Below are 25994 nucleotides of genomic sequence, written 5' to 3'. Positions count from 1 at the left end.
TTCCATCTATCATTGTCATAGTGGTCCCTTCTCTATTCTAACTGCTCTTCTCCTGCCCTCTGCCCCGCCCCCAACTTGGGCAAGCTTCCAACCATGGACTAGTCCTCCTGACTCTTGATTCTACTGTCCTTGGGTAATAGACTCACACTCTGCTTTTTAAATCCCACACATGAGTGCAGTCATTCTATGACTGTTCCTTTCCTATTGACTCTTTTCACTCGGCATAAGCCTCTCCATGACCATCCATTTATAAGCAAGAATTTCATCACATCAATAGATAACACTTCTACTTTCACATAGCTCTAAGTTCCTGATTGTGCTCCCCACTTATTTATTTAACCTTTTAACAAATGATTCTGATTCTGCCTTCTGGGGTATGCATGAGCCTGCATGATCTAATCTACTTCCACACAGTGCTATTTTGGTTTGAAACTATTTTGGTTTGTTTTTCTAACATTTGTGGGAGGTGGATAGAAAGTGGGGGGATGGTGTGTAGGCAAAATGGTGCACAGGACATCCCAGGGCCCCCTCCTAGAATTCTTGGCCACTGACTTGCACTACAGTGAGGGATAGGTGGGTGCAGTTCTACCAGGGCCTTATGGTGATATGTGTGAGATTCCCTGAGTTAGCCTGTCAGTAATTGGGGGTTCCAGACTACACCCATAGGAGCTCAGGAGCCACTTCTCAGGTGGTACTTTGTGATGCATGGGGGAACCACGCGGTGCCAGGAATTGAACCTGGGAATGTCTGCATCCAAGGCATGCACCTTCACCTCAACCCCTGGATCAGTATTTTCCTTAACGAAGCCCTTAGTCTTTTCCTGAGTGAACTGCATGTTACTGTGGAAAGGCATGACTTAAAGCCAGACTCACTTGTGTTTGACACTTAGCTTTGATTTATTAGCATTTCCTCATACTATGTTATCTTTCCTCATACTATGTTATTTTATGTTTCATGAATAAGTCATTTAGCCCATTTTTAAAAAAGAACTGTGGTCTCAAATTCATCACGGCTATTATTCCAGATGCCTCTATGAAATCTGAATTGCAGAGTTCTCCTCTAGCAATATTTTGGAATAACCTCAATTTATGTCAGAAAGGAAAATAGAGTTATGGTCCATTCTTCTGGTTATGGTTTATAAAGCTTATACCTTATGTGTATCCACATATATTTTCATATATATTCTAACAATATGTTTATATGTGCATATGTTTATGTCTCCAATGAGTTTGCTTTTGTGATATGTTCATGACATATTCTTTCACGTTTGGATAGAAATGGGAACAAGATCCTGAAACGTTCCTGATCATTATAAAGGGAACCGGAGAAAAAGCTTTCTGTGCTGGAGGTGATATTAGAGGTAAAAATAAATTTTCCCTTCACGTCAAAGAACTTTTTATTATACTAAAACAGATAAAATATTAGCAAGTATTATAATTCTTTGATTTACTTTGCTATTTTTTAAATTTACTTTTTAGAAAGATCTATACAATCTGAAGAGAAACCAGAGGGCTGGTGCGATAGCACGGCGGTAAGGCATTTGCCTTGCACGTGACCAGTCTGGCGGACCCAGGTTCAATTCCTCTGCCCCTCTCGGAGAGCCCGGCAAGCTACCGAGAGTATCTCGCCTGCATGGCAAAGCCGAGCTAGCTACCCATGATGTATTCGATATGCCAAACACAGTAACAACGAGTCTCACAATGGAGACGTTACTGGGCCCACTTGAGCAAATCGATAAGCAACGGGAGGACAGTGCAGTGCAGTGCTACTTTTTAGAATTTTTTTGCTATGAAGTTATGCATTCTTATGTTGTTAAATTAGGAAAAAAGGGAAAATTAGGGATCTTTTGCAGTTAATATTAAAAAGAGGAAATAACAGTTTATTTAAAAAAAAGAACAAGTTACATGTGTGTACTTCTGAATTGAAATATCTTGTTCTTGTCCCGGTGTCACCAGAAGCAGAATGTTTAGTTAGACCATGAGAGTCTACTTTTGTGTTAGAACAGCTGATACCAAGCAGTTTGGTTGTCATATGACTTGAAAGTCTGGCTGTGGTGAGTGCCTTGCTATTCTTTAAGTGTGACATGTGCTCATGTGTTTCCAGAATGATTACCATGTTGTCTCACGCTTTGTAATTCCAGTGTGAGCATGTACTTAATTAGAGAGTTTATCCAATATTGTCAACATAATGTTCCATATGTTTGAAAAAGCATGCTGAGAGCAGGAGAGATAGTTCAGCAGATAGGGCTCTAGCTTTGCTGCCAATTTAGTTTCAATCTTTGGAAATACATATGGTCTCCCGATCCCACTAGAATCCCTGAGTGCAGGGCCAGGAGTAAGCTCTAAGAATCATGGGGTGTGACCCCAAAAAGACAAAAACCGAATGAAACAAAAAATAAAATATTTTGAGATGAGTAATAAAGTTAATTACCCTTTTCTAATTTCATTGGCCAATGTGAACACATTTAACTTTAAAGACAAAAGTTGAGTATCAAAGTCATGTATTCTCAGTATTTTATTTTGTTTTTTAAATTAAATTTAATTTTTTTTCATTTTTTAAAATTTATTTTTATTTATTTATTTTTTTATTAGTGAAACACCATGAGGTATAGTTATAGACTTACGAATTTTTGTACTTGGGTTTCAGTTATACAATGATTATTCTCCGTATTTTATATATATTCAAATCTGTTTTGGTATTTTGTTTTTAAATCCAAAAGTTTGTTCGTTTGTTCCTTCCTTCCTACCATTGCTCCATATCCCTACCAGCATTGGTATGGTTTATGGACGCTGTTTGCCTTATATTCGTAGAAATTTTAAGTTTTAAATAGTTGACAATTTTTTGTATTGTGTTATACAATAAATAGTGTTTGCATTCAAAATCACAAGATCTTATAAATTGCATTTGGATTAGGAAGAAACAAGCTTGATTCAGGGTATCACATAAATACTTAGGGTCAGAGAGATGATGGAGAGCATGCTCGGCTGCAGGTGAAGCCAGTGGAACATGGTTTGCATGTGGGTTGAATAACCTGGAAACACCTGGTCCCCCTAATACCACCGGGAGCAATCCCTAAATAAAGAGCCAGGTGTAGCCCTTGAGCACTTCCAGGTATGGCCCCCAAACATGCAATCAATACCTAGCAGGGATCCAGAATGTTGCTCAGTAGTATAGCTCATGCCTTGCATGCATGAGGCCCTAGGTTTGGTCTCTAGTGCCATTCCTCAAAAATTAAATAGCTCTTAGGATATGGCTCAGTGATAAGAGCACCTTCTTTGCATTCATGAGACCACAGACTTTGTCCCTTGCACCACCTACATTGTACCCATTTGATCCCTGGCACAGCAAGTACAGCCTTCGGCACACTGCAGCCAAGTGTGTATGAGTAATGCAAACCAGTATGAGACACTGGACATCATAGTGCCCACAAAGAAAGGGCAGGAGAAAATAAAATTCATATTAAAGTAGATTTAAAGCTTTATTAGCTTGGCTCACTTGTTGGTGGAATGATTTTTAAATTGTTTTGCCCACAATGTGAATAGTTATAAGGCATTATTTTTCGATCTGTAATTGAATTTCTCCCTGGAGTTGGTCTAATCTTGTCAGCATACAGATGGTAAAAGCTTATGTATTGATTTTTGTCTTCTTTGACTGTGAGCTATTTTCTTCATGTAGGTTTAACATTATATTCATGTTTGTAACTCAGCAATGCATTGTAGAATTATTCTAGTATACATGTATAGAGCATTGCAGTTAAATTATGGGAAATTCATAGATTCTTTAAAAACTACAGGTTGGGGGCCAGAGCGATAGTATTGTGAGCAAGGCATATGCCTTGCACAATATGGCTGACCCAGGTATGATACCTGGCATCCCTTATGGTCCCCAAGCCAGCCAGGAGTGATTCCTGAGCACAAAACGAGGAGTAAGCCCTGACTACTACCAGATGTGGCTCTTGAATCAAAATAATAATAAGGAAATAAAATACAGACAAATCAATAAGTGAAAGATATCAAGGGAATGCACACACACACACATGTGTGTGTGTGTGTGTGTATGATTAGTGGCTAAAAGTTCTGGAATGCTTGCTTTATGTTCAGGAGTCCCAGGTTTGAACCCTGGCACTGCATTCTACCCTGAGTGGGGAGCAGTCCGAGTACTGGTAGTTGTAGCCCGATGTTGAGGAAAAATTTCCCCCACATTGGTGCCTGGACATGTTGTGCACCGGGTCAAAGCAGACGTGGGGTGAAGGATGACAGACATCATCCCTCTGGGAGCAGCTGATGGCTGTTCACTTTATTGCAAAATACAGACATTTTATAGGGAGTCACAGCTTAAGAGGATGGTCCAATCACAGAAAGTTTAGCATTATTAGCTTATCACCTCTCCAACTCTGTTTTGCCCCAGTCCAATTGCAATCAAGGCTAGGTGCTGCAGTTAGGATGACCTGCTAAACACATGTGACAGTTTCTGTGTCTAGGGCTCATGTGACTATTGACCTCCGGTCAAGTGAGGCTCAAGGTCGAATACCCAGTGCTGGCTGACACCTGTTTTTGCCAACTTTGCCCAGATACTTCCTCTTGTGAGGCTTTGCTTCTGGGCTGCTTTGCAAAGTTAGGTCTTATCTGCACCAGTGTCAGTCACCATGCTCCACAGCCCTAACTCTCACTCCCCCCACCTCCTCAAAAAAAAAAAGATATGATTCAGAGGTCCCAGGAGATGGCTCAGTGGACTGGAGCACATGCTTTGGGGAGACCCAACTTCCATTCTCTGCACTGCATGGTCCCCACAGCCCTTTGGGGGCCACCCTTGAGTCGTTGAGGTGTGGCCCCCAAAGCAAAAACAAAACAGTACATGACCATTAATTACTTTAATTTACATGGAACTGGATTAGAATAAGATCAGAAAGAAAAAAAAAACCCTGAAGATTTTTAAGTTAGAGAACTTCACTGCACCAGGCAATATTCTTCTTTTTTTTCAGACTAGGTAAGCACTGGTGAGGCCTCAGTAAAGGACAGCAGATGCGAGTTGGAGGTGCCTGTGCTAGAGGGCTTCAGAATGATAAGCTATATTATAGGCTGTTCTTGAAAAGAGTAGAAAGATGCTGGGATATGACTCAGGTAAATTGCATGCCTGATTTGTATGAGATTGGGGTGTGAGTCCTACTACCATGATACAGACAGGAGCAGGAGAAGAAGACTGTCTTCTGAAGGAAGATAAATCACAGTTCTTGAGTGAATCTAATATCTATGATCATTTTTACAAGTAACTCTTACAAAAGGAGAAACACACAGCAAATACATTTAATTTAGCCTATTTTCTCATAGGACTTAAAGACAGAAAAGGCATATGAAATAGCACTGGATGAGAAAGATTTGTTAATTACCTTAATGTTTGAGGAACCGTTGATATCGCTGAACTTTCGTTCCCAGGGAATGGTAACAGAAATAAAGTAATCGACTAGTATTCATTATTTATATTTTGCTTTGCAATTGTCTGTTAAACCAAACAGTCACCCACTCTTTAAGAAATTACATTTCTATCACTATTAAAAGATACAGCAACCTTATTTTTCTTCTCTGGCCCCACCTTTTACCATTTTTTTGAGTTGTTTAAGTCTTAAATTTGGGACAGGAGGCATGGCCCAGAGGTAGAGTTTATTTATAGAGGGAGGAAGGGAGGGAGGGAGGGAGGGAGGGAGGGAAGGAAGGAAGGAAAGAAGGAAGGAAGGAAGGAAGGAAGGAAGGAAGGAAGGAAGGAAGGAAGGAAGGAGAGAAGGAAGGAAGGAGAGAAGGAGAAGGGGAGAATGGGGGAGGGAAGGAAGGGAAGGGGACTTGTTTTTCCTCATTTCTGCATGTGATTCTTTGCTCTGAGACAGGAAACTTTCCCCCTGTTATTTTCTAGGAAATGCTTAGCTGTCATTTAAACTGGGCTCAGGCTTGCCTCTATAGGAACTGTTTTCTAATTGCTTCGATCCGGGTCCCATTTGCACAGCGCCTATCCTCCCTGGTGTCTGGCCCAAGGGAGGGTGTGGTAGTTGCCGCTGTCTCTCTCATTCAGCTGACTCTCTTCTGTTGCTGTCTTACTCTGTGAAGCACCTCATCTTGTGTGTGCTTGGTACCTTGTGGATACTCATTAAGTGCATTTGGTATTAAAAGAATATAGCAGAAATATTTAACTCAGTAGAACAAGCTGTGGTCTTGTGTGCACAGCTCACAAGCAATAGATTTATGAGTATCTAGAATGTGTTGTGTTAAAATCTTGTGTTAAGCTATACTGTATCACTACTGAATGTTTAACTCAGAGAAAGGAGTCAGATGGAAAGCAATTTTGTGGCAATGTCTAATTTTTAATTCATTTTTATTCCCCTCTCCTTCCCCTTTTTTCTTTGTTGCTGCTGATGTGATGATGACTGGGGGTTCCATGGGCTCACACATGTGCTTGCCAGGGGTTGTGTTTCAGACCATGCTGCGTGTGCAGGCAGCTGTCCTGCTTACTCAGGTCTGCACTCCTTTAGCTGGTTTTGCAATCATGCTTGCCGGGAACCCGCAGCTATGGTTGTTTTGCCTGGTGGTTGCTGCAGTGGTCACTACATACTCACCAGAGGTGGCACTTCCAGGGCACTCGCACATCTTTTATTGAGTTGGGATGCTCCCCAGGAGTCATACCCCTCAGTGATGCTTGCACATACCTGGTTGACACACTGTGGGATTGTTTGCAGACAGAAAGAGCTGTCAGGTTCACACAGCAGACTGACTTGATTGTGCTTATTGTGTGGGAGGCTCTGGGGATTTGAACTACTGTATTCGTGCCAGCGGGCACCCTAAGCCACTGCACTGCGTTTTGGGCTCTCTAATGTTTAATTTAGGCAGAGATATTTATGAGAAATTATTAGGAACTTTAGCATTATAATTTTGCTTTATGCTGTGGATCTGAGGGTAACTAAAATATTTGTGCCAAAGAGAATGTTATTTTATTCTTTATCGATTGAGGTTCTGTGATGTACAGTCCTGTTAATGATGGTTTCCCGTGCACAGAATTCCAACACCACACCTGTTACTAGCGTGCACATTTCTTGTTCCCAAGGGCTCCAGGGTCCCTTTCAACCCCCCCTATTTCCAAACCCAGTTGTGCAGATCTGTTCTCCCATTGTGCCAAAAGCAACTTTAAAACCTAAAAAAAGCCACTCTAGAATTTCCCTTCAGTATTTGATATGGTTTTTAAGAACTTTTTATTGCTGTATTGACTAAAAAAGACATTAAAATTTTTATTATTGTTTTCTTTTTTGTAGCTGTCTCAGAAGCCGGAAAGGCAAAACAGCAATTAGCTAAAGACTTTTTCAGAGAAGAGTATATACTGAACAATGCAATTGGTATGTATGCTCTACTGAGTGCTTTGAAAACTGAGTCAAAGAAACTGCACAGTATGAATTGTTAAAAATGTAATCAGTAGGCACTTATTTACTCCTTTATATACCATGTTCCAGACATAAAGTTGATTGAATTATTCTGACCATACATCAAGAATAATTTATTCTTCAATATCAGTAGGCTGTACTAACAGTATATTTGTTATAAAACCAATATGTTATAAAATCAAAAAGAATGTATTCTAATTATATGTACTTTCTTGGAAAAGGAAGAACCGAAGTCCTATGAAATATTATTTCCTAATCCTAAAGGAACTCTGGAAGGAAAATTGACATTCCATGTTCCATTGGTAGTGGGGCAGAAACATACTTCTATTTAGTGCTGGGCTTTTTTGATATTTTGTTGTTGTTGTTTTTCTGTGGTGCCATGGATTATATCCAGAGCCTTACAGACAGATGCAAGGCACCCACTTGATTCTGTTCTATTATCTGAGTCTGCCTTTATTTCACTACCACACAGTGTTGGTTATAACTACAGCTTTTTAGTATGATTTAAAGTTGGGAAGAGAAAAACCTCTCTCATTTTCATTTTTCCCCAGGATGGTTTTGACTAGTAAGCTGGTTTTATTACTCCATATGAATTTTAGTGGTATTCAGTTTATGACGTTAAAAAGTGCCTTGGAGTGCCAGAGCAATTAGTATAGCAAGTAGGATGCTTGTCTTGAATGTGGCTGACCTGGATTTGATCCCTGACACCCAGTATAGTCCCCTGAGTCTTCCAGGGGTGATTCCTGGGTGCAGAGCCAGGGGTATAGCCAGGTGTGTCTCCCAAACAAAAATAAAATCGAAATAAAAAATGCCTTGAAAATTTTTATGGGGACTGCTGCTCTTCCTTTCAATCCATAAGCAGGGGATGTGTTTCTATTTTCTTGTGTCTTCTGTTTCTTTCAATAGGGATTTTTAGTTTTCCCCACATAAGTCTTTAACCTCCTAATTAAGTTGGTTTCCAGGAACTTGATTTTTTTTTTAATTAGTGAAACACCATGTAGTACAGTTGTAGATTTACAATTTTTTGTGCTTGCGTTTCGGTTATACAATGATCAAATACCCATCCCTCCACCAGTGCCCATTTTCCACCACCATGGATAATATCCCTCCCCCCTCAATCCCCCCATCCCACCCTGCCTCTGTGGCAGGGCATTCCCTTTTGTTCTCTCTCTCCTTTTGGGTGTTGTGGTCTGCAAAAGAGGCATTGAGTGGCAAACATGTTCAGTCCATAGTCTACTTTCAACATGCATCTCCCCTCCTGGGAGGATCCTTCAAACACACTTTATTTGGTGCTCCCTTCTCTATCTGAGCTGCCCTTTCCCCTAGAATGCCTGGCTGGCCTCTAAGCTATGGAGTAATCCTCCTGGTGTTGATCTCAGCTATTCTTGGGTATTAATCTCATATTTTGTTACTTTATATCCCCCAGATGAATGTAATCTTTCTATGTCTATCCCTCTCTTTCTGACTCATTTTGCTTAGCATGATACTTTCCATGTAGTACCACTTGTATGTAAATTTCATGACTTCATCTTTTCTAAGAGCTACATAGTACTCCATTGTGTAGATGTACCAAAGTTTCTTTAACCAGTCATCTGTTCTTGGGCACTCAGGTTTCTTCCAGCCAGGAACTTGATTTTTGAGAGCACAGTAGTAAATAAAAAATTTTCTTTGGCTGGAGCGATAGCACAGTGGGTAGGGCGTTTGCCTTGCAAGCGGCCTACATGGCCGACCCGGGTTCTATTCCTCCGTCCCTCTTGGAGACTCCAGCAAGCTACCGAGAGTATCTTGCCTGCACAGCACAGCCTGACAAGCTCTGCGTGACATATTTGATATGCCAAAATCAGTAACAACAAGTCTCACAATTTGTTGTGAGATGTTATTGTTGCCTGCTCAAGCAAATTGATGAACAATGAGAGGACAGTGCTACAGTGCTATTTCTATTGTTTGCATAAAGAAATGCCATGGATTTCTATATACATGCATTCTGTATTTTCATTTTACAGCCTTCACGTGTGTGTTGTTTCTAGGGTCTGTGTGTGTGTGTGTCAGAGAGAGAGAGAGAGAGAGAGAGAGAGAGAGAGAGAGAGCGCTTTCAAGCATAAAATATTACACAATCCACAAAAGGTGGACTGTGCTTGATCTTGTCTAGTGCTTGATCTTTGGGGAAAAAATTTCAGTTTTTCTCCTTTGAGTTCATGATGGTAGCTGTGGTTTATGACAAGTGGCCTTCACTATTTTTAGGAAAATTCTCTTTATTTCCAGTTTGTTGATGGAATTTATCATAAATTGGTAGTGGTTCTTGTCAAATGCTTTCTCTGCATCTATTGATATTATCATATGATTTCTTTGGTATTTGCGTAGATATGAATGCCTTGTATATATTAGACTGTCCTTGCATCCCTAGCATAAACATGCTATCTTCTTTTGGATATGGTTTCCTAAGATTTGTTGAGGACTTTTGCATCTGTATTTATCAGGAGTATTGGACTATAATTTTCTTTTTAGTTATGTCTTTGGCTGCTTTTGCTGTCAGGTTAATATGACATTAGTAGAGGTAGGAGGCATTCTGGTATTGGAAAGATGAATGCATGAAAGTATCACTAAGTGTATTGTAAATCATAGTACCACAATAAATAGGGGAGAGAAAAAGATATAGATCTCATAGGAAAGTTTCAGGAGGATTTCTTTTCTTTTATTTATTTTTTTTTTATTTTTTACTTTTGTAATAGCATGAGAAGGGTAGGAAGTAGGTCTTCTTTTAGGGTTATAGGTGAACTCACTAGTAAACCCACCTGGGCCTGGGCTTTTGTTTAGGGGAAAGACTGTTTTGATTCCTCTATCAGTAATTAGTCTCTTTAGGTATTCTGCTTCCTTTTGACTCAGCCTTCAGAAGTTACAAAATTCGGAAAACCTGGGGCTGAAGAAATTGCTCAGTGAGTTGGAGCCCAGTCTTTGCACGTAAGAGACCCTGGTTTGATCCCTGGCACCACATTGTCCCCCAAGCATTGCCATGCAGTAGCTCCTAGGCACCACTAGGTATGGCAAAACAAACAAACAAAAAAAAAAAAAGGGACAAAAATTTATCCATTTCTTCTAGGTTCTTCAGTTTTGTAGTATTTCATTTTCATTTTTGATATTCTTTTTGAATTTCTATTCTATCAGGTGTGTAACTTCCTTTTTTATTTCTGATCCAATTTATAAGATTTTTTTTTCTTTATAAGTCTAGTTTAGAATGAATTGATCTTGTTTATTCTTTTGAAAAAACAGTTCTTGGCATTGTTGGTTTGCTTATTTTGGCTTCCATTTCATTGATCACCACTTGGTTTTATTCTTTCTTGTATTTCATTTGCTTCTTTTGTTGATCTTTTTCTAGTAATTTAAGATGTATAGTTAGGTTACTTAATTGGGCCTTTTTTTATTTTCTGATGCGTGCTTGCGTTGCTATGATCTTTCTTCTTAATTTGTGACCCATATGATTTAGTAACTTGATCTTCATTCTCATTTGTTTCTAGGAATCTTTTGATTTCTTCTAATTGTGTCTTTACCTACTGGTTGCTCATTAATAATCTGTTTAGTTCCAAGTATTTGAGTTTTACCCTACTTTCTGTTTTGGATTAATTTCCTCTTTCAAAGTGTTACAGTCTAAGAAGACACTTGATATTTTTGTCTTCTTGATTTTCAGAGACTTGTTTTGTATCCCACCATATGGTCATTGTTTGTCCTGGAGAATGTCCCATATGCATTGCAGAAGAACATATACTTGAATTTTGGGGGTGGAGCGTTTTAATATCTATTAGGCTCATCTCTCCCATTTCTTCCTTGTAGGTCAATTTTTTACTTATTGATTTTTTTCCTCTAGTTGATCTATCTATGGTGAGAAGTGGGTATTAAAATAATTAATTTTTACAAAATATAAAATAAAGCATTTTAATAAATAAATAATTTTGCTGATTTTGGTTTTATATCCTGCATCAATTTTCACTGTCCTACCATTGTTCATCGATTTGCTCGAGCAGGCCCAGTAATGTCTCCATCGTGAGACTTGTTGTTACTGTGTTTGGCATATCGAATATGTCACGGGGAGCTTGCCAGGCTTTGCCGTGCAGGCGAGATACTCTCGGTAGCCTGCCGGGCTCTCCGAGAGGGGCGGAGGAATCAAACTCAGGTCGGACATATTGGCTGTGTGCAAGGCAAACGCCCTACCCCCTGTGCTATCGCTCTATCATCAATTAGCTTCCATTATTTTATATCTGAAAATATATATATGAAAATTACATATTAAGTGTTAAGTGATAATGAGTAGATGACCGGGAGGGGATTGTTTATAGATTGACATTTCAGAAATGACACATTAATGGAAAATGACATGTAATCTACTTTATTTCATACAACAATTTTAAGAACATAGTTTTATTACATGCAATATGATTTTCAGAAAAAGTGAAATACTATGCTTCAAACACTGAAACTAATTACAGCTTTATTCTTTTTTAGATTCTTGCAAGAAACCATATGTTGCATTTATTCATGGAATTACAATGGGTGGGGTAAGTGCACCCACTTATAGGAGTTGTATTAACATGAGTTAACAATTATTAAATGTAAGTGAAGTGATTAAAAGATTTGGAATATACTGTTTGCATATAGCACTTTTAGACCATCTCAGTCACAGAAAATTTGTTTTTGCTACATGCTTTTTTACCTTTAATTATCAAGTGTTTTAAGACAACAGAACTGTGTATGTGTGTATATTAAGGAGATGGAAGAGAGAAGGAATGCCTGCTTTTTTCTGCTCAAACTGAAAATGATGGCTGATAACAGCCTCAGGAAAGAAACTGCTATTGCGTTATTTTAAGACTGATTAGTGGGGATGTGGTTACCTAAATTGTACCTGTTACACAAAATATTTCCTTAGTAAAAGCATTTGAATTCCTTGTTTCAGTTTTTGTTTTATGAGTTATTTGTTGGTGCCAGAGATTCAGCACATGGCTTCATGCATTTGAGGTTTGAGCTATGTTGCTGAGTCATATCCCCAGCCCATCATTTGGATTCTTTTGTAGTTTTCTAATATTGCATATCAGTCAACAATTTTTTTTTGGTATGTGTTTGTGCTATTACTAAGAATTATAAAATGTCACTGACATTGTATAACTTGATCTGGATTGGAAAAAAAAGATATAAGAAATGACTGCAGAAAAATTGGTAAATTGTATGGCACTGCCTATAACACAGATAAGCCTTATTTAAAAAAAAAGAAAGTGAAAGGCGAGAATGAGCTTTCATGGCAGTGAAAAGTAGGCTTTATGGAGGTAGCAGGAGACCAGAGAGAGGAAATTGGAAAATTCTACATGTTTAATGTTTCGTAGATTGAGTCACTGGAGATAAAAGAAGACAGTCCCCCTCTTCTTTAGCAGGACTATACAAAATAATCCTCTTAGACACCAGAAAATTCTTAGATCTTACACATTGTTTTGGGATGTGATTTTACTTGCAGGATCAAAAGCAGTCTATACCCTCCTACTAGTTCGCAGGTACTGAGCATACATTGATTTTGCTTTTATTGGACAAGAAGTATTAGAACAGGGAAAATAGAAGCTCCATGATAAATGATAAATATTGCAGAGTAAGAGGAAGGAAAAGAAACAGGAACTGGAGGAAGAACTGAAATATGACTATGAATACAACCAAGAAAAAAGAATAAAAATGAAAATTGGCATATTTAATCGCATGTACAAAGAGATGGCACTGATAAAATATTGACTCCCTAGGGATTCAGTGAGCTCAGATGAAAGGATAACAGCTTTATAAGGAGAATGGGTAGCAGAAGGAAGGATGGCTGTCAAATAAAATGTAATAGTAGGATTCACATTTCATTTTGAAGGCCTAGATTTGAAACCAAATTGAATATTATAGATAAGGAAGTTGTATCTGTGAAGGATAGACTTGAGAAACTGGGGCCAGAGAGATAGTATGAGTAAGGTGCTTGCTTGCCATGCACAATCCCTGGCCCTATATGTAGTTCCCTGAGCCCTGCTAGGAGTGATCCTGAGCTCTCCTAGGAGTGATCTTGAATGCAGAGCCAGAAGTAAGGCCTGAGTAATGCTGAGTGTGGCCCCAAAACCAAATCTAACTGAACCAATTTGAGAAGCTCTCACCAAAGAACAAGAATACAAACAATGAGAATAAGTTTTTCTGTTTTTGCTTTTTGGGTCACACCCGGCAATGCTCTGGGGTTACTCCTGGTTTTGCACTCAGGAATTAGTTCTGGCAGTGCTCGGGGGATAATATGGGATGCTGGGAACCGAACCCGGGTGGCCGTGGGCAAGGCAAACGCCCTACCCACTGTACTATCACTCCAACCCCCAAGAATAAATCTTTCGAGGTAATGAATGAGAAAAATTTTGGGAGCCCAGTAAAAGAATGCTAAATAATTCTGTTCAAAGTAAATCAGATACTTGGAACTTGGAACAGAAGTGATGATCAGATATAATCAGAGATGACTTTCTTTTTGTAATTTTATTTTTATAAAGTTGTTCACAATAATTTATTACATTCTGTATTCCAACTCCAGTCCCACCACCGTTACACCTTCCTATCACCATTATTTCCAATTTTCCCACCATCACCCAAACCTGCCCTAAAGGCAGAACCTAAATAATTTATTTTATATTGCTTGTTATAAATAATCTGCTAAAAATGATCCCAAAAGTTCTCTTTAGAGGATAGTATGTGAAAATTGTTACATCTTCACCTTGGAGCCATTAAGCCCTTGTATAAGAGATTACTAACATGTTGTTACAGGTTGAGCCTCATGTGCTTATATATGTGTTTTTTTTTTTTCATCAAGATCGGTTTCTACTTTATACCCCATCAAATGTGGTGTGCTACTCTTGATACATCAGTGGTATAGAGTTATGAGATGTTGCATGGAATTCACGGCCATGTGCTCCAGCAATTCTAAAATCTTAAATAGGATAATAGAGCTGGAGTTAAATTTTTAACTGGAGGATGACTTTGGGGTCGAGAGGCATATCTGCAGCTTTTCTCTTTCGAGATTTATTTGTGTGTCTCTGGATCATGGCTGTTAATGAACTTATATAGTAACAGAGGCAGTTCGTGGGCATGACTACCAGGCTCTCGGAAGAACAGGAATATGGGGAGAGGTCGCCCATTCCTGACTCCATGCAAGCCTGGAGATTTCAGTCACAAACACCACATACCTGGGTTTTTCAGTGGATTCATTCTCATGAGTTGGGGCATGTCCTGAGCCTGTGGAAGTTGGCTATGAGCATGGAGATGATTGGGTTCTGAAGGTTTTTGGCTGATGGGGCTTTGTTGGGGCAGTGGTGGCAGAAGTTTACTCATTGTCTTGTAAGAAAATTTAAATCCCAAACTTTGTAAGCATTAATCATGTGACCCATTATGTGCCTTTTAGAATTTTTTTTTTTGCTATGATCTTTGTCACAGTTTACTTGGAACATTCATTTAAAAATTTTAAATAATTTTTTTTCACATTGTGAAACAGTTTCAAACTAGTAGAAAACATGTAAGAACAAAAAACAATAAATAAATAAAAATAAAAATATAAAAATTTTAAAAATAAATTAAAAAATAAAAAATGTAAGAACAGTACAAAGAGTTCTAATATATCCATCATCCACATTTTCTAATTTCTCTTCTTTTCATCATTCTATTTTCCTCTCCTTTACATTTATGAATGATATTTTTCTGAACCATTTGAGAGAAAGGTAGAGATATTACAATTAAAAATATGAAACTGAGAAATCAATAATTCTATGTATTTATTTTTGCTTTCTGGGCACATCCAATGGTGCACAGGGCTTACTCTTGGTTCTGTGCTTAGAAATCCCCCCTGGTACTGTTGAGGGACCTTCTGTAGTGCTAGGGGATTGAGCTCAGGTTGGCCACACCTAAGGCAAGCACCTTACAACTTTCCAGTCCCAGATATTATATTTCTTTTAATTGCTGAATCCTTCAATATGTATAATCTAATAAAAACAGTAAACTCAGGAAATTTAATGTCAATTTACTATTATCTGGGATCTTTACTTCTAAAGTACCAAGTTAAATTGTTCCACATGTGTTTGTGTGTCAAGAGATTCATCTTGACATATATTTGCCATTTGGATGACTATTAATTAACTTAATTTTTATACCAATCATTTTATAACACTGCGTTTTTGGGGTCTAGAATACCAGTACCTGGAAATATACAAATGTTTTTTCCTAGTTACATCTTAGCATTTTCACTGAGGAGGATTTAGTTGTGCTTCTTAAGTAATTGTAACTGGATTATCACCTTAAATAAAACTATGGTAACACTTTTTCCTCTCTTGAACAATCTGAAAAGTCATCCAACCATGTCTCTTAATATAAAAACATTTTTAAAAAGACCTAGATTGCTTATATTTTGCCTTTAAGGATGCCAATATATAAAAACTGAGTTTTGGTCCCTGAACAAAAATTCATTGTCATCCTTATGATGATATAAATGTTTATGAGTTTGAATGACACATTCATATGCTTGTTTCATTTTTGCTATTTATGTTTGTCCATATTGTCATTTTTATAGTAGCTTATAAATATTGATCAAATTAATTTATCTATTAATGTCAGCATAATGTTGCAAAAATGATTGTTTTGCAGTAATCTGAGTGAAAAACAATGTCAGAATGCTTCACATACTATAAAATATAAGGTATGGTTAAATGTAAAAGAAAAGAAAAATATTCCATACCAGTATTAACTTAAAAAAAAACCTATATGACAATTTCTTTTTTTTTTTTTATGTAGGAGTACTGCCATTTATTCAGCCACTGATTAGCTGATTGAATTGTGCATGAACTCCACCTTACTTTTTTTTTCATTTTTTATAATTTTATTTATTGAATCATCGTGAGAGCAGTTACAAAACTTTCGGGTCCAAGTCTCGGTCATACAATGAAACACCTATACCTTCACCAGTGCCCATTCTCCACCACCAAAAACCCCAGATATTTGACAATTTCAATGTCAAATTTAACATATCTTATTGCAAACATTTTAATTTGATATAGGATGCTTTATAATTATTAAATAAATACAACAAAAATTATTATATATGTTTCTAATTAGAGCATTTTCTGTGGCTTTGGTCATGTGGCTTTTTTCTTCTATTTTTGAATATTATTATTTCTAAATGAGTATTATTAAGCCCAGGGGTGACATTATTTTCCTCCCCAAAGGGGATGACTTTTGTTTTCGATAGACATATGCAAAGAAAGTAGTATGTCCAGATCATCTCAATCCAGTTAGGAATGGGAGTATTTGAAGGCACACTTCACTCTGGTTGAGGTCTGGTTTGCATCCAGGCATTCTCTCTTGAAGATGGAGCCTCTTGAAATCCAAGCACAAAAATTTGTAAGTCTACAACTGTACCTCATGGTGTTTCACTAATAAAAATTTAAAAAACAAATAAATTCCAAGCGTTCCCTCAGTTTAAAACTTTGTAACTTTTTACCCCCTTAACATCACTGTCAGATTCTGAAAATAACATTACTTACTAATAATCTGTAGGGAGAAGATATTTTATAAATACACTTTAGAAACTCCCAGTCTAAAACAGAAATTGAGGTTGAACTGTATTATTTAATGAGTTCCTAGCATATAGTATGAAAATGAAGATAAAACTCAAAAATGATGGGTTATCTGAAATAACTCTACTGCTATGATATTTTCAAACATTAAAGAATGTTGTGGACCTAGGGATGTGTTTTATGTTTGTCTGGGTGCACTCTGCGCTCCCACTACATCACACTGGCAGGTCAGGCAACCTTGAGCACCACAACAGTGAAAGTCGCATCCACATTTTTAGAACATAATAAAGAAATGCTCACCCACCCACCTTTGTTAAGGGAAAGACTTCCCTTTCTCTGGAATCCTTTAGGAGCTACCCTGCATCCCTTTCCTTTTCCTTCTCTTAAAGTCTTTTCTAATTCAGAAAAAGAAAAAAGTAAAGAACTTTCCTTCTTTTCAAAGGGAAAGAAAGTTGTGTCTTGCAAAAACAGTGGAAATTCCGTGTGTGGAAATAAACAAGGCAGTCCCAGCAAATTTGAGCACACTTATTTTGTTTGTTTTGAGGCCACACCCAGAGGTGCTGGGGGCTCACTTCTGGCCCTGTGTTCAGATTCACTCCTGGAAGGGCTCAGGTTCCTTGTGGGATGGGAGGGAAGAACCTTTCAACATTCAAGGCAAGCGTCCTACCTGCTGTACTTTTATTCTAATGTCTTGAACACACTTTGTACAAAATTTGATGATACAGACATATTTGATGAATGTTCATGGATACACGTATATTTGACATGTATGCATATGATTTTAATATTTTAAAGTATATTCCATCCAATCAGTATGTACTCAGTAACAGCAGCTCTTATGTACATAGGCTATTTACCATAATTGGCCATAGAATAGTCTTCTCAACATAATCAGCGGATTTAGCTTATGGAATGTGTTGTGTGCCTCTGGCAGAATTAAACTAGCAGCCACTCATGAGAAGATAAGAAGATAATTGGAAAATCCTGAGTTTTTGAAATATAAGCAGTATGTCTTGAGGGTGGGAAAGAACTCTTTAAATACTAAGTACTCTACAAGCACAAATAAAAACAGATTAGACTTAAAATTAAGAATTTATGTGTATTCCAAGAAATCAGGAGGAGACTAAAAAGAAAAATCACAGGCTTAAAAAATGATAATTGGTAGACCTATGGCTTAGAAAAGAATTCTCCAAAAAAAAAGTACATATGTATTTTATTTCATATGAAGAAAATCTGTTAGGACCAGGGATGTAGTATAGCAGTAGGTAAAACACTTGTCCTGTATGTTTAAGGCCTTGGGATAGTTGCCTACCACTCAAAGAAAAAAATTTTTCTATCAGTAAGTCAACTCAGTGGAAAGTGAATAATATAGACTAGACATTTCAAAAGAGAATGCCCAGATAGCTAATAAACATGAAACAAAAAAAACAATCATCAAGGAAATGCGAATTGAAACCACACTGAAATACTAACATATGTTCCTCAGAGTGACTAAGATGTTAGACAATTCCAAATATTGTTAAGAATGTGGAATAACAAACTTGTGCTCCTGGTGCAGTAGATATTGGAACTATTGTTTTTGAAAAATGTTGATAATATCTTAAATTTCAGTGAATTAAAATAGTTGATGTGACAGTTTTATATATATACATATATATATATTTATTCTGACTACCAAAATGTGTGTACTTATACAGCAAAAGATTAAACATTAGAATGATGGTTGAATTATTATTTGTAATAGACTCAAGCTGGAAAACTCAAGTAGCTATTTAGAGTAGAATATATTAATAAATTATTACTTAGGGGTCAGAGAGATACAGCAGCCTAGCCTGAGACTGCCTGGGTTTCTCACACTCCCATTGGCTGTGGCACCCAAACAAAAAAAAAATAGACAAATTATTGTTTATTTATACAAAGGAATTTGTACAATGAAAAATATCACTATAAACATAAACACATGAATTGGCCTCATAGGTATTAACAGATAAAAAGTTCACACAGCAATTCCTTAATGTAAATCGGTTCTTGGGAACTGACTTTATTATTTTTATTTGTATTGTTTTTTGATTTTAGGTCACACTTTGTGATGCTCAGGGCTTACTCCTGGCTCTGCACTCTGGGATCACTCCTATTGAGACTTGGGGGACAGTATTGGGTGCTGGCCACAAAAACATGACTAATCCAAACACTTCTAATATTAGTTTCTATTTATTATTATTTATTAAGCTATTCTATTTTAGGTTCATGAGGGAATTTAACTGATTTTGGCAACTCAGTGCTCAAAGAAGGAACCAACACTGTGCAGGAAAGCCCTTAGTCCTCCCATGACAGGACACACATACAACACACACACACACACACACACTCCCACACACACACTCCGACACTAACTCATGCTAGGACAATGTAGATATGCCTGTAGACCCAAGATGCACATCTTTGTTTTGGGTTGTGGGAGAAAACCAGAACACTCACAGAAAATCCACATAGACATGAGGAAACTCCTCACAGATTGTGGCCCTAGAAGGGAATCCGTTCTTTTTTTCTTTCTCATCCATGAATTATGTTGAATGAAAAATGATAACTTGCTATACTGGGTCCACTCAAGCAAATCAATGAACAATGGGAGGACAGTGACAGTAGTTTATATATCAAGATTAAAACAAGAACAAAATTAATTTTATTAGAAGTCAGGATATTATTTATTAGAAAACAGGACGTGAAAACTATTCAGGTATCCCAAAGAGGATTCAAAAGAGCTATGCTTGGAATATCACATTTCACTCAAGTGAGAGAAGGAATCCAGAGTTCCGACCTCCATCAATGATTGAGAATCAGGGATGCTCTCTCATTTGCCAAGGTGTCAAAAATCAGATGGGCTGTACATGTAATGAGATTTGGAGATGCCCTCTGGGCTAGATCCGTTACCGATTGGATTCCACGGGTCGTCAAAAGGACACATGGCTGCCTTCCTACGAGATGGTCGGACTTCTTCGTCAAAACCCTAAACAAATGGTTTGTGGCTCTTCGTGTTCCTGGAGTGAGCAGATGCCATTGGGCTACACTAGCATGGGACAGGAACGAATGGAGACGTTATTGGCGCCTGCTTGAGCTAATCAATGATCAAGGGGATGACAAGTGATCCAAGTGATACAAGAAGTCAGAGTACTAGTTATCAAAAAAGATGAACAGAGTAGTGACTAATAGGGTACATAAAATAATTTTTTATAACTATTAACTGCATTTTGGTTCATATGAGTAGTGGTGATAATCATTTTATTTATACACAGATTATCTTACTATTTGTATATGCATATTATAACTTTGGGACTAGAGTGATAGCACAGCAGGTAGGGCATTTTCTTTGCATGCAGCCAACCCAGGTTCGATCCCCAGCATCCCATATGCCCCACCCCCAGCACTGCCAGGAGTAATTCCTGAGTGCAGAGCCAGGGGTATCCACTGTGCATCACCAGATGTGACCCAAAAAACAAACAAACAAATAAATAAATAAATAAAACTTCAAAAAAAAAAAGACATGTTAATTAAGAAGTTTTGGATCTGGTATGGTTGACGACCAAAGTAAATGTGAGAAAAGCTGAGAATGGTAGATCCTAAAGATCGGGGGTAAGAAAGGGAGATGATCATGTAGGATATTACCAGGCATGGGGGGAAATTTCATAATACTACTACATGATGGGAAGTCACTGGAGATTTGGGGGCAGGAAAAAGACATGATACAATCTTAAAAGTTTACTTTCCTGGTGTGTAGAGGATGGATCTTGGCAAAAAAGAAGAGATTAGCACTGGCAACAGATGATAGTGACTTGAGTTAGGTTTGTAATGGTGAGGATGGTAAAAGGTAGCCTGGCCCAAGATACATCTTCAAATTAAAGCTGCCAAAATGGGATTGAAGATTATATATTTGAAGTAAAAGTGGGGGATGATTTTAAGTCTGTGATGTCAAAAATGGAGCACATTTATTAAAAAGAATTGAACACTAAAATGCCTAATAGGAAGTTCTATGTAAAGTAAATAAACTTAATAGAAAATACGTGTCAGAATATGAGCTTGGTATGTTATAGTGATTATCATAAACTCTATCATACATGTATTTTTCTAATTCAGATATTTTTGTTTACTCAAATGTTTATTTAAAGATGACTATGAGGGCCAGAGTGATAGTACAGCAGGTAGGACATTTGCCTTGTACGTAGCCTACTCGAGTTCAATCCTCAGCATCCCATATGATCCCCAAAGCACCGTCAGGAGTAATTCCTGAATGCAGAGCCAGGAGTAAGCCCCAAGCATCGCTGGGTGTGACCCCTGCAAAAAAAAAGAAAAAAAAAGATGACTGTGAGGTGGTCCTTTTTAGTGATATTCAAGAAGTCAGATACATTTTCAGTCAAATCTTTATTTTTTAAAACTTGTGTTTAGTAATCAGTTCTAATTTTTGTTTAGTTTTGTTTTGGGGTCACACTTGGTAGTGCTTAGGAGCTATTCCTCTTCTGTGCTCAGAAGACACCCCAGCATTGCTCAGGGGACATGTACAGTGCAGGAGATTTTACTGGGTCAATGGCATTCAAGGCAGACACTTTATCTCTGTGTACTGTCTCTTGAGCCCAGTAACCAGTTTCTTAGAGTTATATGGTTGCTTCTGTCAAATATATCTGAGAAAATGATGTTGCTATTTTATTTGATGAAATATATGAATTAAGAAGTGTGTTCTGGGGCAGGAGTGATAGCACAGCAGGTAGGGCGTTTGCCTTGCACGCAGCCGACCCGGGTTCGATTCCCAGCATCCCATATGGTCCCCTGAGCACAGCCAGGAGTGATTCCTGAGTGCATCGCCGGGTGTGACCCAAAAAGCCAAAAAAAAAAAAAAAGGTGTCTGTTTTTACAGAGATACTGAATTTTTCTAGAATAGCTTATTTGTGCATTTTGATTACTGGTTTTACTCACAGTACTCAGGGGTTCTGGGAAGAATCAGTATTCTGTAATGCTTCATCTAGTTGAAATAAAAGGGCATTGAAAACAAGGACACAAAGCACAACATAGAATATTAATCAAAAACATCTTTGCTACAACAAATCTATTCCAAAACAGAGATACTCTTATATTTTGTTGTTGCTCAGTAAGTTCTTCTGAAATTATGTGATATAGGCTTTCCGGCAGTCTCTCCTGAAAGCATTCCCCGTGGGATATGAAGGTAATTTATTTGATTTATGTCTGTGTATGTATTGAGCTGACTTTTATGTTTTACAGTATTTTGAAACATTTTGCCTTTTGTTTCCCCCTAGGGAGTTGGCCTCTCAGTTCATGGGCAATTCCGAGTGGCTACTGAAAAGTCTCTTTTTGCAATGCCAGAAACAGCAATAGGTAAAACAAAAAAGCAAAAACAAAAACAACCCCCCCTTCCCCAAAGCCCCGTATTTTTATTATTATTTATGTCTTGTTTGTTCTTATTGTGACTGTAGGAGCAACACCTGGTGGTGTGGGATGGGGAGTGGGACTGAGTTGGTTTTGGAATCAAAATGCACGTGTTCTACCACTTGCACTACATCCTTAGCCCAGAAACCATCTTCTTTTGATACATTTCAGATTATACTGTCAAGGAATTGGTAGAATCTGTGTGATATACTGCAGTAAAAAACCTTTAAGAAAATGAATTAGGATAAGAAGATTCCTAAGTATATTTGAAAATATAAGAGCAAGACTAGCTGGAGATACTAGGACATTGAAGTAATTTTAGGTAGAAGATTATGAGGGGTAAATATACTTATATCTATGATCTATTTTGAGCTAACTTTTATATATTCCATGACGAATAGAACAAAAGTGTAGATTGATGTTTATTATTTTGCATGTAGAGAGACAATGTTTCCCACACCATTTATTGAAAATGCTGTTGTTTCTTCACTCACTGTCTTTCCACCTTTCTCTATATATCGATCTTCTCACCAACAATCCAGTCTAGATTACTTTGCTTTCTAGTAAGTTGTGGAATCGGGTAGTGATGATCTTTTGTTTTTTACCCTAAGTTGTTTTGACTATCAAGATCCATCCATTTCTGTGGTTTGTACAGTAAGTTAGTCAGTTTGTGTGTATGTGGTTGGTGGTGTCTCTGTGTTATTTAGGCCACGCTCTGGGGTACCCAGGACTTTCACTTGGCTCTGTACTCAGAGGTCACTACTGGCTGTGCTACTACATAACATGCTGGGGATCAAACCTGGGTCAGTCATGTGCTAGGCAAGCACCCTATCTGCTGTACTATCTCTCCAGCGCAACAGTCTTCAAAGCTCTGAGCAAGGTACATTTCCCTAATTAATTAGATCTTCCTTTATTTCACTCAGCCAAGTTTTTAGTTTCTTTTGGCATTAGTTCTTATTGTTTCTCTCAGCGTTAATTTTTACACATCCTTTGTCAGAGTTATCTTATGTACTTTCTATTGTATAATGCTAATATAAGTGGTAGTTAAAATTTTAGTTTATATTTATTTTTATTCGTTTACTTATTTTATTTTTTTATATTTTTTTTATTGATTCACCGTGAGGTACAGTAACAAAGCTTTCATGTTTGAGCTTTGATCATAAAATCATCAAACACCCATTCCTTCACCAGTGCAAGTTTTCCACCACCAAAATCCCCGGTATCCCCCCCTCCCCACCCATTCCACACCTCCCCCTGCCTGTGTGGCAGACAGTTTGCACAATACTTTCTTTCTCTAGTTACCTTCAATATTTCGAAACCAGTCCCACCACCGCTCATACCTCCCAAAAAGGCAATGCTAGACAATATGTTTTGTATTGCTTGTTATGGATACAATATAATGTCATGGCCACACGCTCTAGGAATTCTAAAATTTCAATAATTAGGGTCTGAAGAGATCACTGGAGCAAGTTGCAGTGATTTGTTTGTGTGTCTGTGCATCATGGCCATGTGGGAGCTTAAGTAGACGGTGGTCAGATGCAGCATCATCTCTGAGTCCCATTGGGGTGGGGGGAAGGACAAGGTCCCACTCCTCCCCTGTCCCATGAGGCTGCCACCACCTCCACCTGTACCTGGAGCTTGTCGCTGACTTCTAGAAAATGGCGGCCACCAGAGCTTCTAGAGGGCGGGCAAAGGGACAGAGCCTGCCCCCGTCTTGAGTTGCACAGTGGAAACGGCCTATTGCAAAGTCCGGGGCCATTTCTGCAGCAAGTTGCTCTGGTCTGAGGTTTGTTCATGTCTAGTTTATATTTTTAAAATCTAATCCTTAGATTTTCGTTATCAGTATCTAGCAATGCAGCTTTTTTCGGGTGTGATTCTATATACTGCGTACTTGCTAACATTATTTATTAGTCCTAGCATATTTTTTCCCAGTAGATTGCTTTGCATTTTCTAAGTAGATAATTTTGTCTTTTACCAAGAAATTCATTGGTAAAGTTTACACTTTTATTTCTAAATGGTTACTTTTAATTTCTTTTTTTCTTGCCTTAATGTACTGGTAGAATGAACCTTCAGTATAATGTTGATTGTAAATGTTGAGAGTAAATATTCTTAGCTTGTTGTTGATGCTAAGGGAAACTTTCAGTCCTGTTGAGTTTCGTTTGATGTAAGTCTTTTATAGATGCCCTTTATCAGAATGAGAACTGATTTCATTCTATTCCCATATTGCTGAGGATTTTTGAATAGTAGATTTTGGATTTTGTCTTTGTGGAGCGATAGTATAGGGGGTGGGGCATTTGCCTTGCATGCGGCTGACCTAGGTTCAATTCCTCTGTCCCTCTCAGAGAGCCCAGCAAGCTACCAAGAGTATCCCGCTCACATGGCAGAGCCTGGAAAGCTCCCCATGGCATATTCCATATGCCAAAAACAGTAACAACAAGTCTCACAATGGAGATGTTACTGGTGCCCACTCAAGCAAATCTATAAGCAGTGGGAGGACAATACTACAGTCTTTTTTTTTTTTTTTTGCTTTTTGAGTTATACCCAGCGATGCACAGGGGTTACTCCTGGCTCTGCACTCAGGAGTTACTCCTGGTGGTGCTCAGGGGACCATATGGGATGCTGGGAATCAAACCCGGGCCGGCCGCGTATGAGGCAAACGCCCTACCCTCTCTGCTATCTCTCTAGCCCCCTACAGTGCTATCATCTTTGTGTGTGTGTGTGTGTATGTGTGTCTACATCTAGTGAGATAGTTGTAGATTTTCTTCCTTAATTTGTTAATGATATTTTACTTGAATTGTTTAATAAGCATAAAACTAACTCTGTATTGCTGAGCTAAATCTGACTCCGGTATAGCCTAGTTGTTACTGTGTTTTTTTAATGTTGAGACTCTGGTATAATGCAGTTTCATTTGGAACTTTTGATTTATGCTCATTTATGGTACTGTTATGTGATTTTCTTATAACATTCTTACTTCATTTTTGTAGCAAGGTAATAGTGGCTTAATTTTCTGAAAGAATTTGTTTAGAATTTCTATCTTTTCCTTTTTTTCCCCTTCTGTTTGGTAGAATTCCATCTAGAATTTGTGATCATTGTCTCTCTCACTGTGACATTACTAAAGTCATAGTCTGAACATTTACTAAGATGGTTGGTGCTGTGTGAGCTTTCTGTGTTACTGTTTTCACTCATTGAGCTTAGTGGGCTTCCACACAACTTTTCTATATGATTTGCTGTGCTTCTATTGGAATGTCAGTACTATGAAATTTGGAGATGTCAGGCAGTTGCACATGCAGTCACGCATGCAGCCTCATGCTCTAGAAGCTGTGAAGCTGGGCTGTTTATATGTCTGAGGATGTCAGGTGTGGGGCTGTTGGGTCTCTCTGGAAGAGAGGGTCACAGAGTTTTCAGCCCAGTGAGCCATCTACCTTGAATGATTTGGCAGCTTAGTGGCTTGTTGAGCTCTAAAACTACTAAATTTATGTTTGTTTTTGTTCAAGTTTTGATACTTTTGGTCTTTTAAGCAATTTGTCTAATTTATTACCATAAACTAG

General features: G+C 38.0%; 1 protein-coding gene across 1 annotated transcript in view; it reads left to right on the top strand.

Annotated features, from left to right (window-relative positions):
• HIBCH (3-hydroxyisobutyryl-CoA hydrolase) overlaps positions 1-25994 on the top strand; it is a 75240-nt gene that overhangs the window by 17861 nt on the left and 31385 nt on the right. The window contains exons 4-7 of the mRNA XM_056111760.1: positions 1276-1360; positions 7292-7372; positions 11912-11964; positions 22317-22395. Coding sequence (XP_055967735.1) covers positions 1276-1360; positions 7292-7372; positions 11912-11964; positions 22317-22395 — 298 coding nt within the window. The remainder of the gene's footprint in view (positions 1-1275; positions 1361-7291; positions 7373-11911; positions 11965-22316; positions 22396-25994) is intronic.

Source organism: Sorex fumeus, unplaced genomic scaffold (assembly GCF_029834395.1).
Source record: "Sorex fumeus unplaced genomic scaffold, SorFum_2.1 ptg000014l, whole genome shotgun sequence".
Classification (NCBI taxonomy): domain Eukaryota; kingdom Metazoa; phylum Chordata; class Mammalia; order Eulipotyphla; family Soricidae; genus Sorex; species Sorex fumeus.
The sequence above is the reverse complement of the archived record's forward strand: the minus strand, read 5'-3'. Positions and strand labels throughout refer to the sequence as shown.